The 15,297-nt window shown below is 42.6% G+C and overlaps 1 protein-coding gene across 4 annotated transcripts; it reads left to right on the top strand.

The window, feature by feature from the left end:
- Positions 1-10,089: 10,089 nt before the first annotated feature.
- LOC148853104 (putative protein phosphatase 2C 44) lies at positions 10,090-14,511 on the top strand. Of its 4 annotated transcripts, none has more exons than XM_088942752.1 (6): positions 10,090-10,390; positions 10,520-10,737; positions 11,449-11,700; positions 12,615-12,891; positions 13,030-13,184; positions 13,978-14,511. In XM_088942752.1, exons 2-6 carry the CDS (start codon positions 10,666-10,668, stop codon positions 14,116-14,118), a joined length of 897 nt encoding a protein of 298 aa, XP_088798878.1. In that variant the 5' UTR covers positions 10,090-10,390; positions 10,520-10,665; the 3' UTR covers positions 14,119-14,511. The 4 variants fall into 4 exon arrangements, 3 of the variants coding, with proteins under 3 accessions (XP_088798878.1, XP_088798877.1, XP_088798879.1); XM_088942751.1 differs by having other exon boundaries at positions 10,117-10,390; positions 10,504-10,737; XM_088942753.1 differs by having other exon boundaries at positions 10,131-10,390; positions 10,620-10,737.
- Positions 14,512-15,297: the final 786 nt, after the last annotated feature.

The raw sequence follows: 15,297 nt of genomic DNA, 5'->3' as shown, positions 1-15,297 counted from the left end.
CTTCCCAATTTGGCCCAAGCTTACCAACACCGGACTCAGGCACCATAACTTTACGAAGAACCAAGTCTCCAACGCGGAGGTTCTGCTTTTTTACCTTGGCGCTATAGTACCGAGCTATTCTCTGGTGGTAGGCCGCGGTCCTAATGTATGCGAGGTCTCGTACCTCGTCAAGTAGGTCGAGGTTGGTGCGTAGCTCGTCTTCATTTGTTTTGTCATCATACACTTCTAGACGTAACATGGGAACCTCGATCTTGGATGGGATGATTGCCTCTGTTCCTTAATTGAGGTTGAAGGGGGTCTCGCTTGTTGCGGTCTTCACCATTGTCCGATAAGCCCATAGTACACTAGGTAGCTCATCTACCCATAGTCCCTTAGCTCGGTCGAGGCATGCCTTTAGTCCATGGAGAATGGCTCTGTTCGTGACCTCTGCTTGGCCGTTTGCTTGAGGATGCGCCACCAAGGTGAAGTTTTGTTGAATTCCCATATTTTTGCACCAATTCTAGAATTTTATATCCTCTAACTGCTTACCATTGTCAGAGATCAGTACTCGGGGTAGTCCGAAACGACACACTATATTCTTCTAGAAGAAGTTCTGCACATTCCGTGCTGTGATCATTGTGAGAGGTTCAACTTCTACCCACTTAGTGAAATAATCAACTGCCACCGTTAAGAACCTCCCCTGCTTTGTTGCTGGCGGAAATGGTCCGAGTATATCAATCCCCCACTATGCGAAAGGCCACAGGCTGGTGAGATACTTTAGGTCGGCGGCAGGCTGGTGGTGGATGTTGGCGTGCTTCTGGCACTTGTCACATCTTTTGACGAGCTCGATCGCATTTGCCTTCATCGTTGGCCAGTAGTATCCCTGTCGTAGCGCTTTCTGGGCGAGAGCCCTGCCCCCCAAGTGTCCGCTGCACAGGCCCTCATGAGTGTCGTGAAGCACGAGCTCGGCCTCGGAAGGTTGCAAATAGCACAGATAGGGGAGCGTGTAAGATCTTCGGTACAGCCGTTTGTCTATTATGACATATTTGGCCGCCTGACGCTCTACCCTTCTAGCAACATTACGATCTGCAGGGAGGGTCCCGCACAACGGGAAGCTTGTGAGCGGATCGATCCAGCTCGGCTCTGCTTGTACAACAGGAGCGGCCTCCTCTACCCCCCCCCCCCAAGAATGCTAGGCCGAGGTAGGTTCTCGTTGTACATGGTTCTCGTGGTATTATCACCAGTGCTGGCTAACCAGGACAGGGCGTCGGTCTTAGTGTTCTCTGATCTCAGGATTTGCATGATGAAGTGTGACTGAAAGTTGAGCAAAGCCTCTTTGACTTTGGCTAAGTAGGCGATCATTGTTGGCTCGCGAGCTTCATATTCACCTGTAACTTGGTTGACCACGAGCTGAGAATCATTGCAGATGACGATGTGCTTGGCTTTCACTTCATTTTCTAGAGCCAGCCCGACTATTAACGCCTTGTACTCCACTTCATTGTTGGACGCCGTGAACTCAAAGCGTAACGCATACTCCAGTTTCACCTCGCTTGGCCCATACAGAACGATTCTGGCTCCGCTGTCCTACTGGTTGGACGAGCCATTCACGTGAAGGATCCAGGGCTCCTCATCCCACCTCAGGTTCGATCTAACTAGGAGAGAAGCTGCACTAGTTTCTACCTCACGGTGCTCGAGCCCAACCGGCCTGGGAACCTCGAACTCATCCAACCTGGGGGCCTTAGGCTTGATCGGCTTGGGGGCTTCGGTGCTGAAAGTGCATTCCACGACAAAGTCAGCTAAGGCTTGGGCCTTGATAGCAGTTCGCGGCTTGTACTGGAGGTCGTATTCGCTGGGATTGATGGCCCACTTTGTCAACCTACCAGAGACCTCGGGCTTGAGCAAGAGTTGCCTCAGAGGCTTGTTGGTGAAGACGATGATAGTATGAGCTTGGAAGTATGGGCGAAGCTTCCGAGCTGCAATGACTAACGCATACACCAACTTTTCGATCTCTGGATACCTCGTCTTTGCACCCTGCAACACTTTGCTAACATAGTAGATTGGTTGTTGGACCTGATCTACTTCTCTTATCAGTACCGAGCTAACCACCTCGTCAAATGCAAAGAGGTACAACTCCAAAACATCACCCTCCTCGGGTCGGGTTAAGACTAGGATACTGACGAGGTACCTTTTGAGCTCGTCGAACGCGAGTTGACACTCATCAGTACATTCAAAGCGTTTGCTTTTAATTTCCTTAAAGAAAGGAAGGCAGTGATTTGTCGATTTGGACATGAAGCGGCTCAGGGTGGCTATATGATCATTCAACCTCTAAACCTCCTTCAATTTTCGAGGGGGTCTCATATCTAAGATTGCCTTAATTTTTTATGGGTTGGCCTCAATGCCACACTGATTGACGATATACCCTAGGAATTTATCCGAGGTGACACCGAAGGCACATTTGTTTGGGTTTAGTTTCATATTAAACTTAAGCAAAATTTCAAAAAACCGAGTGCAAATCTTTTATTAGATCATTTGAAAATTGAGTTTTGACGACCATGTCGTCTACATAACATTCTACTTTCTTGCTGATCAACGACTCAAACAATTTATTTACATGTCTTTGGAAGGCAGCCCCGACATTTTTCAGCCCAAAGGGCATGACCTTGTAACAGTATAGGCCTAACTCAGTTTTAAAGACTGTCTTTTCTTCATTGGTAGGGTTCATTCTTATTTGGTTATAGCCCGAGTAGGCATCCAAAAAACTTAGCAACTCAAGCCCTGAGCTCGGGTCCACCAGGCGGTCAATCTTAGGGAGTGGGAAGTAATCCTTCGGACAAGCTCGGTTCAGGTCGATATAATCGATGCACATGAAGCATTTACTGTTGGCCTTTTTTACCAGGACTAGGTTGGCTACCAACTCGGGTAATGGACCTCTATGAGGAAGTCGGCTGTGAGGAGCTTCCCGACCTCCTCGTCAACTGCTCTCCAACGCTCCGGGGTTAAATTGCGTTTCTTTTGTCTAATGGGCCTAACTATAGGATCAATATTTGGCCTGTGAGTTATGATGCTAGGGTCTATGCCAGGCATCTCTGCCGTGGACCATGCAATAACTTCTAAATTTTGGCGTAAAAAACTTACCAATTGAGATCGCAGGGGCTCCTGGATTGATGCACCGATCTGGAATGTCCAAGTTGGGTCCTCTGCCGAGGTTGGGACGGAGGCGGTCTCTTCCGTAGGTGCACCTCGCTCTTCGCATTGCTCCATAGGTCGCTCTAGCTTGAGGTTGTCGGCCACCTTGGCTTTCCCTTTGAGGGCGGCGACGTAGCACTTGCGAGACTCGAGCTGATCGCCTCGTGCTACCCCAACTCCGAAGTCTGGGGGTAACTTCATCGTCAAATAATAGGTGGAGACCACCACACGAAGAGCATGAGTGATGGGTGGACCTATTATAGTGTTGTACGGGGAGGGAGTTGCGATCACCAAGAAGTAGTGGTTAAGCCTCACTTTGCTAGGCCAAGTGCCGACTTCCACAGGTACTGTGATTTTCCCCAGGGCCTGACTTCCTCTCCGCTAAAGCCTACCAAGGGAGTACTTGTGGGCTTGAGGTCGCTTTCTTGGAGCTGAATCTTGTCGAATGCTACCTTGAAAAGAATGTTTGCCAAACTACTGGAGTCGACGAGGACACGCTTGACTTCAAAGTCATTAATCCTTGTTTTCACAATGAGTGCGTCATCGTGGGGTTAGTGGACCCCATGCATGTCATCTTTAGCGAAGAAGATCGGGTCTTCGGTCCTTGGCCGCTTCGGGGGGTTTTGCTCTTCCCTTCCGACCTCACGGGTTGATGTCCGAGCTGTAGCTGAGGTGCAGCCCGCGATGATCAATCCTCCAACGATCACATGAATAGTCCCTCGAATTGGCCTCTCTTCAGGGGGCTGCCTCTATGACTGCTCTGCTTGCCTGCTGTTGGGCTCGGGAGCATCTCTACCCTGCTCTCCTTACTGACATGCTTTATTATTATTATTATTTTGTACAAAATTTCTCAAGTATCCGCGACGGATGAGATCTTCTATCTCGTCGTGGAGGTTCTTACAATTCTCGGTACTATGACCATGAGCTTTATGAAAACTACAATACAGATTCTTATTTCTTACATTGGGGTCCCCTTTCAGCCGGAGCGGCCACTTCACATACGGGTTTGATCGCCATGAGGATCTCGGACCGCTTCACATTCAGGGGTGTGTAGTCAGTCCTTTCTGTTGAATGAGCTCGGAAAGGCTGACCTGGTCTTGCCCCCCAAGCTGGGTCTTTTTTCTTCTTGCTATCCCCTTGGATCGAGGGCTCACCTTCCCTTTTCCTTTTCTCGGGCATGCTTTCATTTTTCTGGCTGATCTCCTCCTCCGTTCCTATGAACTGGTCTATGAGCTTGAGGAACTCGGTTACAGTCTTGGGTCGATTGACCACCACGTGCCACTTGAACTCTTTGTGCGTGATGCCTCTCTTGGCTGCTGTGAGCTTTACTACGGGGTCCAAGTCGGGTATCTGCAAACAAGCATCATTGAACCGCTTGATGTAACTCCGGATGGACTCTCCTTCCCTCTGGACTATGCCGAGGAGACTCTCCTGGGTTCTCGAGCACTGCTTGCTAGTGACGAAATGGGAGGTGAAGACTTGCATGAACTACGCCCAGGTTCTTATTGACTCGGACGCGAGGTTCCTGTACCATGTGCGGGCTACCCCTTTGAAGGTTGTTGAGAAGGCCATGCACATGTAGGACTCATTGGCCCTTTCCAAGTGCATCTGCGACTGGAAGGCGTCGACATGGTCGTTCGGATCAAACAATCCGTCATACTTGTCCAAGGGAGGAAGCTTGAAGTCCTTAGGCATAGGGACAGCTAGAAGTTTTGGAGACAGGGGTAACGGCATTGAGAGGAGCGGAGTGGCTTTCACTTCGTCTGAGCTCACCTTTTCCTTACCCTTGAGCTCGGGCAGGTTGTGAGTGGCAGTTCGGCGAGCTCAGTGGCATCTCCGTTGCTTCGTTGGCTCGACATTAGTACTGCTTGCTTCTGTGTTGCCGAGCTTAATGGGCCCAGGAAGAGGCTCGGATTGCTGCTGATGGCTGTGAACTGAAGGGCCCTGCCTATAATCTGCAGCCAGGACCTCGAACTGATTTTTGGGCGAGTGGAATCTCGAACTGCGAGGGCCAAGGTGATGCGGGTCTGACTGGATGAGAGGCTCCCAACCTGACTACAAGCTGTGAGGTGGGGAGAGTGGCCTATCTTTCCCTTCTACGGGATGAGATCTGACTCCCAAGAGGGTTCTAACTTCAAGAGGTCTCTCCCCGACGGGGGGCTTGCTTGTTGTGACGGCAGGGCTTGGCCTGCTTCGGAGTGGGGTGTCAAAGAGGGACTTGTTGCTGGTTTTTGGGTAGTGGTGGAAACTGCTGTTGATATTGGTGCTGATAGACTTGGTGCAACACTTGCTGCTGATACAACTGAAACTGTTGAAAATGTTGCATTTGGGCCTACATTGCTCTCATGTAGTGTACCAGGTCTTCAAGCTGGTTTTGGCCAGTCACCGGAGGGATAGAAGGTTTGGCGAAGGTTGCTCCTGTCGTGGAGAGAAGTGGAGTGTTCACAAGTGCCATTATTTGAGGCACGTTCAGAGTAGGAACTTTGTCTGCAGAGAGGGGGATGGTGAACTATCCAATGCACACCGCTAGGACTTGGAGTTGCTCTCCGGTGGTGTTCATTTATGCACTGCATCCAGCGTTGCTGGAGAAAGCCATGAAAACTGAAGTCTGTAAGTTTAGTGGAAGAAGGTTTTTTGAAGCATTCCCACAGATGGTGCCAAATTATGTAGCGCGATCTGGTCACTCCTAACTGGCAGGGGCCTCGCTCCTAGCTGGAAATGGACAGCACCTGAGAAGGAGAAGAAGAAGAAGAATTCCTAGGGAGCTCACCTAGCGGGAATACTCCAATGCTTAAGTTAGAAATCGGCGGAAAACTAAGATAGTTGCGAAGTGATAAATGCTAAGAGTGAAGATTCGTGACTTTTCAGTTACCTTGCCCCTTGAAAATCGCGGCCTTTATATACTGATGCTCTGTCACATCGGGTATAACCGCCTCTGATTCTTTGCTACAGCTGCTATTCACCAGGCTGATTCAACTGGTGTAGGTAACCGTCGCAGAGTATGGTCCTGTCAGCTGAGAGACGTTATGCAGAGCTGGCGTGCATGACGCCGCTTGACGTTGAGACCTGGGCACAATCCTCTAGGCTGGCAGGTGCTGCGCTGCCAGACAAGAAACGTGGGAGCAGTCTGACAGGCATGGTCTTGTTGAATGAGAAGTTTCCCAAAGACTCTAAGTTGCTCAGTAGCGAGTTCCTTCGTAGCGAGCTCCTTTGTAGCGAACTCCTTTATAGCGAGCTCCTTTGGAGAGAGCTCCAATAGCGGCTGCCTTGCAGCAAGCCATTCTGTAGCGAGCTATCTTGTGGTGTGCTGTTCATGCTGACCTATCATTTCGTTGAGTCATATCCACATGCCCCCTGGTTAGGAGGTCGGGTCAAGTCACCCTCCATCAGATATGATGCGGGAAAAATCCTATTTTGATCTAGGTAGAGAAAATGTTTCAATAGGTGCAAAACCACATTTTGGAGTGGCTTCTGTGGTGGGTTTTTTCCGATATCATAAAGGAAGATGGAAAGGTGGCTTCATGGCTTGTATTAAGCTGTTAAGTGAAGTCCTTGAATAGGTTTTATTCTCTAACATGTCCCATCACACAAAGACCCATTGGTTTTGAAGTGTGGACAACATAGGCCCACCCATACATTGTGCTAAAACTTAATTAATTATAATGGGGGTAATGAGAATTGAACACTAGACCACTTAGTCAAAGTGGCTATGGTACCATCTCAAAGAACTATTGAACCTAAAAGCTTAAGCTTTTAAGTTAGGTCCTTGAATAAGTTTTATTCTCTAACACTATATATTACAACTCTTATGACCAGAAGATGTCCAAAATGGAAAGCAGAAGTGATTTGTTTGAACACTCTCTTCTTGCTAAAAGTGTGTAGGCATGTTAGCTACTTTAGCTGGTTATCAACTAAATAGATGTAAATACCTTGAGCATCCTCCTATAGTGATTCTATCTGTAATGTGGGAGGGTGTCTCAGGTATAGCTCAATTGCGTCACTGTAATAATAGGTCCTCTTAGTTTTTGTTTTTGATATTCAAATGAATGAAAAGAAACACATTTTGTAGTTTTATTGAACTTTTTAATTTTCCTATGACAATTTGGCATAGCTTTTGCACCAGACCTTTCAACTTTTGGCAGAAGCATCATTTGGATGTTTATGATTTTTTGGATTATTTAGTAATGTATCCTCATTAAGGGTGGCTTCCTTGATTTTATTGCAATAAAAGTCATCGTTTTACCAAAAAAATTGGATGTTTCTTGTTTTTTGTTTTGGAGGGGGAGTGGGGGGGACGTTTCCACCTTCCAACGGGGTTCCTAGTAGTGTAAATTAGTGTTTTCAAACTGTTGTTGACGCAGATGGTTGGACCATTCGGCCTGAAAACCATCTAGGAAATCGGTTTTGTTGCACCCTTAACCTGTTCTTGGGTCAGAAACCATTGATTTGGTCAAAGAATTATTGACCTGGGCGGTCAAAACATCGGCCCATTCAACTCGGACAGCGGTTCACGGTTTAACAAGAAGGCATAAGAGGTTCAAATACAATGGCTCGTGACAAGAATGAAGAATGATCTCTGAGACAAGAAGGATCTGAGATTTGAGATCTGAGATCTGAGATCGTCCTAGAGAGAGAGAGAGATCATAGAGAAATCAGATCTGAGATCTAAGGGAGATTTAATGCTTGGATGCTGCATTGCTATTGCCGCTGCCATCGCCATTGCTACTGCCATTGCCGGTGAACATCAGATGATCCTCCTCCTTCTTCCCTCCTCCTTCATTCATTCCCTCATTCCTTTCTGTTTTTTTTTTTTTTATTCTTTCTCTCCTCCCTCCTTTCTCTCTTTCCTTTCTTTCTTCCCTTCTTTTATTTATTTATTTATTTATTTATTTCTTTCTTTCTCAACCGAGTTCCAACAACTAGATATGTCTCTTTCTCTTAATAAAAGACTAAACTGCCTGAACTGTTTGACCCAACTGGTTGAACTATTGACTAGAAACCGGGGGCCAGAACGGTTCTATTTTTGGGTCAGCCTTGATGTTAACTTTTTTTAATTTCCAATGCACTCAAATCATGCACAAATGGAACACCTCCGGCAACACCACCATATCAAACATTGTCAAAATCGACACTTATAAGTATTCCATTATGAACTGATCTATTGAAGTTCTCTTTGTTTGGTTTTAGGGCCTAAACTTTTTGATGTACCATTTTAGTACCTAGACTTTCAGAAATATACATTTAAGTCCAACTCCCTTGAACTAACTTTATAGTGAGGGGTAAAAGTATGAAAATGCCCATGTTCTAACTCTTTTTTTATTGTTCATCTTTCTTCTACATTTGGACTTTGGGCTCAGTTTGGAAGGAATACAAATACAAAAATGTACAGTGCAAATACATTCAAAATAATACAAAATACAAGATTTTACACTCTACATATTTGTATTTGTACTCTTTCCAAACTAAGCCTTAGATGCAAACCAGTGGTGACAAAATAAGCATCCGAAAGTGAGATAACCCTAAGGAACAGACCGGGGTGAGCTAACTTTGTTGATGCTGATTTGCATTTGAAATCCAAAGGTAGAAGAAAATTGATAGTGAAAAAAGAGAAACAGAACATGGGCATTTCCCACTTTCAAACAAAAGCTTTGTTCTTAGAGTATCCACCCACTCAACTAAAAGGATTGAGTTTCAAACGATAATTAATTACCTCCACCCTCGAAAAAGTTAGTGGTAATTACCTCCATAAAAATAAAAAACAACAAAAAAACTCCAAATAATCATAATCCATAAAGTGGATTATTGTTAAAAATAAAACTTGTTTTAATCTCTTAAATTATATAACAAACTTATGTATACAAATATAAAATAAAAAATGGATGTCAAACAAAATTTATCAGAATATATAAATAAAAAAAAACCAAAATAATGACCCACACTTCGTATGGGGTCATTCTCTAGAAACATTTTGAACCATATAATCAACCCGTATAATAAAAAATGGAGAAGTATGGATACACCCGATGCAGAATTCTAAATTCCAGCCCCCTACTACTAGTCCTCTCCCCCCTATAAACTACATGCTGCCCGTGAATTTGCTTCAGTTCATGATCAGGATGCATTCCCTCTGTACTATAGGGCTATAAAATTCTGATCTTGGCTGATTTGGTCATTCTCCCATTAAAAAAAGCTCAAAACTAAGTGTCGACCCAGCCCATATAGTAGCTGTATTTCTGGGCTTCAATATCCATCAAGCTACCCGGCCCACCAGGCTCCTGGGAAAGGGACAGGAACAAGATGATCCACGATGGATGGGCTGGCCCAGTGGCCCAGGCCCATACACCCCGCGCCCGATTGCGGTTTTCAGCTGCAGGCCTGCAGGCTGCAACCCCGCGGGATTGTCAGCTGGCTGGCAGTGGCACACAAGAAAGAGAGAGTTTAACGTGTCGTTTTGGCTGCAGCATCCATGGCAGCCATGCGTGGCATTAACATAGTTCAATAAAATCAATAAAAAAAAGGAAAATTTCACTTTAATATCCTAAATTTTGGAAAATTTCAAATAAGTATCTGAATTTTTAAATGTGTCATTGTAGTTTTTAAACTTTCAAAAAGCGACAAGCTCTACTGTTAACCATCGTTATCAATTGAAAAAGTCAAAACAATTATTGAAAGAAGATGCTATTCATTATCTTTTATTTGAATTAATTATATTCAAAATAAGAGAAAAAATATATAAAATATGATAAGGAAATAATAACGAAAGCAAAACTATTGAATAGATAACTGACAAGTGGTTAATAGTAGGGATTAATTTAACACTTTTTAAAAGTTTAGATACTAAAATGATACATTTAAAGATTTGGGCACTAACATGAGATTAACCCAAAGTTCAGATACTAAAATAGAATTTTCCAAAAAAAAGTCAATGAAGCGTTACATGTTGGAAACTTCGAGGAAGACGCTACAAGTGAATACAGAAGAAGATGATGATAGGAAAGGTTGGCTTGAAACTTTGAAGGAGGTAGGGACCACACGGAAATAGCCCAACGCTCTGACCAGAAGAAACCCTTCATCCATTCAAACCAAGCAAGAAATTGCACCCATCTTCCCATTTTCTCACCACCCAGTTCCTCCGCGCTTTCTCCTCTTTCTATGTGACTCTTGACTTCAAGCTTCCATCCTGAGGCGTCCATCCTTCCCATCCAACGCTCAAGCTAAGCTCTTAGTACGTTTTCAGGCAGATGAGACGATACGATACACTTAATAATCAGTAGTTCTTGATTTGATGAATGGTTATTTAATTCTTAGATATTGTTGAAAATATTGATTTTTTTATAGGCAATTCCTGTTACAGCGACGATAAAACAATCTATCTCACCTCTCTTGGCTTCTTTCTTCCTTCTTTCCTTGTATTTCTATATTAATTGATGCATAAATAATTATACTGAAACAAGGAAGAAAGAAAGTAAGACAGAGGAAGAGGAAGCTTATGTTTGGGACATGGAGAAGGAATCAGTTGCAGCCACTTCGACCAACGGCCGGAAGAAAAACGAGTTTCTTAACATGATGAAGGTAACCCTTTCTTTGATTACTCCCACGTCTGCTTTTTCAATCTGATTCTAGGTGACATACCCTGAAAAACAGTCTAATTCTTGGTAAGATTTTCAGTGGGTTTCTGTTTTTGTTTTTATAGTTTTGTTGCCCATATAGAGAAGATGGTTTCCTACTTTCCTTTGAGTCTTATTATTTGTTTTGGGGTATGCCTCGAGTATCTGTTCTATTTATTATATTATAATCCATCCAAATTATGGGTTTTATTCTCCTGGGTTGGCTCTGGTGTTTTCAGCTGTTCATGTGTTTCTTTTGGATCATTGTTTTGTTCTGTCATGTGTTTCTTTCCTTGAATCTCGTTAGTAAGATGACCAGCAGAAGATGTGGAAGTTTTCTAAAACATAAGCATAATATTTGAGATGATTTGGTGTCATAATATCAAGGTTTGGGCTTATTTTAGCATGTGTTATTGGTGTGCTTATTGAACTGGTGCTGATAATCTACCTGCGGTTTTATACTTTCTGTTGCATGTTGAGTGTCTTGTTGGAAATCTGAATTCTCGATTGCTGAAATTCCTCATGTATTTTTGAATTGTAAACTTTTATCGAAAAGAAATAGGTTGCTTAGATTTGTTTCAGCTCTATTTTGGCTTCATGAAATCCGATCAGGGTGATTTGCAACTTTCCTGATGTTTCTACTTTGTTTTCATGTTTTTGTTGGGTTTCAATATAGAGTGCCTTTTCTCTGAATTCATCGGCTCCAGACACTGGGAAGGGGCGAAGTAAATCATCAAGTAACAGAATCTCACATGGATTCCACCTGGTGGAAGGAAAATCCGGTCATGACATGGAAGATTACCATGTTGCAGAGTACAGGAGCAAAAAGAACCACGAGCTAGGATTATTTGCCATCTTTGATGGGCACCTTGGTGATCGGGTTCCAAATTATCTGAAGAACAACCTTTTCAATAACATACTTGAGGAGGTAACTCTATCCCCATACAAAAATATTATTCCCTTTTGCTAATTTGTTGCAACTAATTCGTATCTTGCTCGCCGTCTATTTTTTGTTTTCATGTTCACATTTTGGCTCCATTCATCTTCCTCAGTTATTAAATGTGGAAATAAGAAGTGGAATGAAAAGATGAAAGATTGGAAACTCCTAGATACATTGTCTTATGTTAGTTCATTCTGTTCCTTTAGTTACACCTAAGCAAGAAATAAAACTTATTTCAGATAGAAATGGACAGGCTCCACATTTTCACTTCATATACTATTTTCAACTTGTGATTTGTAAATATTTGCGGCCCGAGATTTTGAACTGCCACTTTGCCACATGGTGTTTTAACTTTCTATATGGTATGCCAATGATGCAATTTGTTTGTTGAGCTTTTATTTCCTTGGTAAGAGAAGATATATTTGAGGAGAAGAGTTGGGATGCTGAGAGAAAAAATAGTCCAGTTAAGGACCCTAGCAATCAAGAACAAGGGAAACAAAGGAAAGAAAAACCAAAGGAATACAATCTGTTTGTTCCATACTCATTCTTCTGCTGATCTCCTGGACAAAGCATCACCCAATTTGTTCACTTTGTATGCCAGCTTAGAAAGCTTAACATCCAGTGAATATGTCCACTGTTGGATTTCTCTAGTAGCATAGGGAAGTCTCTGTGGGCTAGAGTCTTGTAGAAATCTAGACATTCCCAGGACAAATATCCTCAAAATTGAATGATAATATTTCATATAGATAGGAATTAAGAAAGTTGAGTCTAACTAGAAATTAAGATACTGAATTGATCTTTTTTATTTATTTTTGTTTCCAATATTTATTCTCCCACTGTCCTATAAAACGCTGCTTTAAACTAATTATATTTACTCTACTTTTATATCTAATGTACTACAGCCAAACTTCTGGAAAGACCCTGAGAAGGCGATAAGGAATGCCTACCGTTCTACTGATAAATATATTCTTGAAAATTCTTCGAGATTAGGGCCTGGTGGTTCAACAGCAGTTACAGCAATTGTTATTGATGGTAAGGACTTATGGGTAGCAAATATTGGTGACTCCAGAGCCGTCTTGTGCGAAAGGGGCTCTGCAAATCAACTTACAGTTGACCATGAACCAGATAGTGAAAGGAGAAGGATTGAGAAGCAGGGTGGTTTTGTGACAACTCTTCCTGGTACATTTTCATTTGCCTATTCAACTGTCTTCGGATGCCTTTTTCTTCTTCAATATTTCTTCCTGTAGGGATTACAGTGTCAAATCCCATAGGATATGAGAAGCTAAACATGCTTATATTTGTCAACTTTTCTTTCAGGAGATGTGCCTAGAGTTAATGGCCAACTTGCTGTTGCACGTGCATTTGGTGATCAAAGCCTCAAGGCTCATTTAAGTTCGGAACCTGATGTAAGGCATGTAGGCATTGATGAAACTATGGGATTTGTTATTTTGGCAAGTGATGGCTTATGGAAGGTTAGTGTTTATCTCATTCACAACAAAATCATAATTTTTTAGTGCTTTTTATTTTTTTTCTATATTTATTACTGTCATTTTTAATGTTTTTCCTGAGTTCTAAGTTCAAGGACAACCTAAGGACTTAATCCCCATCAGTGCATGTGTATTGTAAGGGTACCCTTCTGAATGCATATTTTAATTGGTTTTGCTTCCATCTGACAAACAATTAGGCACAACGAAGGACCAGGAGGGTGAATAAAGGTTACCAGTCTGCAATTACCATTAGGCAAGCTTTATATGTTAAGTTGTTTTTAGTGAGCTTCATTCAGTTGCTCCATCCCATCTGGCTGTTTAATAATGGTGAAGTGGCTGAATTGAATGACTTGTTTATTTGTCTTTTAGTGGATGGACTAATTAAATAATGAAATATATGAGGGTGTAGTAATCAACCCCACCCCACTTCTGCTTCAACCATTATGGATTTCACAACATCTATATAAAGACAGATCTACAAAGTCATTCAGTCCAGCCACTTCAGCAGTCATTGAACCTTCTCTTTAATTTATTTATGAAAGTGCTTCTGTTAGAAATTTAATTATAGAATTGTACACCTGAGTGATTCTTATACATCACTCTTGATTATCTAAGAGTGCCAATTGGCTGAATCTCATTAAAGTAGAAAACTCTAATGCCCTCTTTTCTTTTTCCCAAGTTGAAGTAGAAAACTGAACTATATCATCTCGTGGCAAGAACAAGACACAATTTCTTTTTCCCAAGTTGAAGTAGAAAACTTTTTTGCCCTCTTTTCCAGGTCATGAAGAACCAGGAAGCAGTAGATTTGGTGAAATCTATAAAAGATCCTCAAGCAGCAGCAAAGCGGTTGACCACTGAAGCATTGGCGAGGAAAAGTAAAGACGACATTTCGTGTATCGTCATCCGCTTCAGATGCTGAAAAGAATGTGCTCGTTTGTGATTTCTGTTAGTGTCATTCCTTTTGAATATGAATGGAGACTGGGAGGTTGTACCTGTAGAGAGAGCAGAAATTTGTTGCAGATGTTGTTGCAGACTTGCACTGTGACCATAACATATCAGCTGGTGTTTGAGCAATTAGAGAAAAGTGCGAACCACCCATATATCATCAAGGAGAGGAGAGAGTCCCCACCATGAATGGGTCTGTCTGGAGCCTAATTTACATAATTTACAGAGCTAGCTAGTTCTTTCTTATTGATACTTGGAACATGAAAGATTTCTTTTGTACTGTATGTATATATTATATGTGGTCTATTGGTATTATAACATCGAAAACCATTCACTTTATGTAGTCTTATCGTTGTTGTTCTGTTTATCAGGGTGGTTTTGTGTTATTGAGCTGCTTTAACAGCAGCGTAAATCTGAATATTTTCTCTACCCATACCCCGTGCATGGTCCTAATCTCTTATTATCCGCGAGTCTAGAGAGGTGTTTCCGAGAATTTGTGATGGTTCAATTCAACCACGAAAATGGAATCAGAATAGATTCATGCCGTTGCTGAGGTGGATGTGGCAGCTATTTGTATGGATTCCAATCCGATGGTTACCAAAAAATATGCTTTCTTTTTCTTGTAAAACCAAAATTATGCTTTATGAGCCATTGTTGATGCTGCTCGGTGTCGAGTCCGGATATCCTGTACATTTATTTCTATACATTTCCCTGCACAACCTATTAAAGTGAGACACGTTAACGTTATATGAGTTAAAGGATTTGTACGTGCGAATAATTTAACCAGAATGAAATTACTTACGTTTCTTTGTTATAGAGAAAAACAGGGGCAGAGTGGTGTTGGGAGAAGAAAAAGGAGAAAGAGAGAGAGATGGACCTCCTCTCTTCGTTGTTGATGATCAAACCAGAGAGAGAAAGGAAGGACGAGAAGTTTCCATTCCAATCACTGCCATCATTGTGGCTAGTAAACAATCCTCTCTCTTTCAATGCTCTTTTCTCTTGCCCTGCTTTCCATTTTTTTTCTTTTTCTCCCTTTTACTAGCTCAGTAGCTTGATCATGCTTTCAAGATCAAAACTGTAGTTATCTACCATAAGCTCCTAAATTATTGGCAAGATGGCCTTAGGGGAAACCTTCTAAGAAAACACAGATTTA

This window comes from Nelumbo lutea, chromosome 5 (assembly GCF_056320005.1).
Source record: "Nelumbo lutea isolate HS-2025 chromosome 5, American lotus-T2T, whole genome shotgun sequence".
Classification (NCBI taxonomy): Eukaryota; Viridiplantae; Streptophyta; class Magnoliopsida; order Proteales; family Nelumbonaceae; genus Nelumbo; species Nelumbo lutea.
The sequence above is the reverse complement of the archived record's forward strand: the minus strand, read 5'-3'. Positions and strand labels throughout refer to the sequence as shown.

What these genes read in the sequence shown, in the direction of transcription:
- LOC148853104 (XM_088942752.1), top strand. Translation starts at nt 10,666, where the DNA reads ATGGAGAAGGAATCAGTTGCAGCCACTTCGACCAACGGCCGGAAGAAA. An exon ending in TCAATAACATACTTGAGGAG is followed by an intron (nt 11,701 to 12,614) that starts GTAACTCTATCC and finishes AATGTACTACAG; the next exon opens with CCAAACTTCTGGAAAGACCC. An exon ending in TTTTGTGACAACTCTTCCTG is followed by an intron (nt 12,892 to 13,029) that starts GTACATTTTCAT and finishes CTTTTCTTTCAG; the next exon opens with GAGATGTGCCTAGAGTTAAT.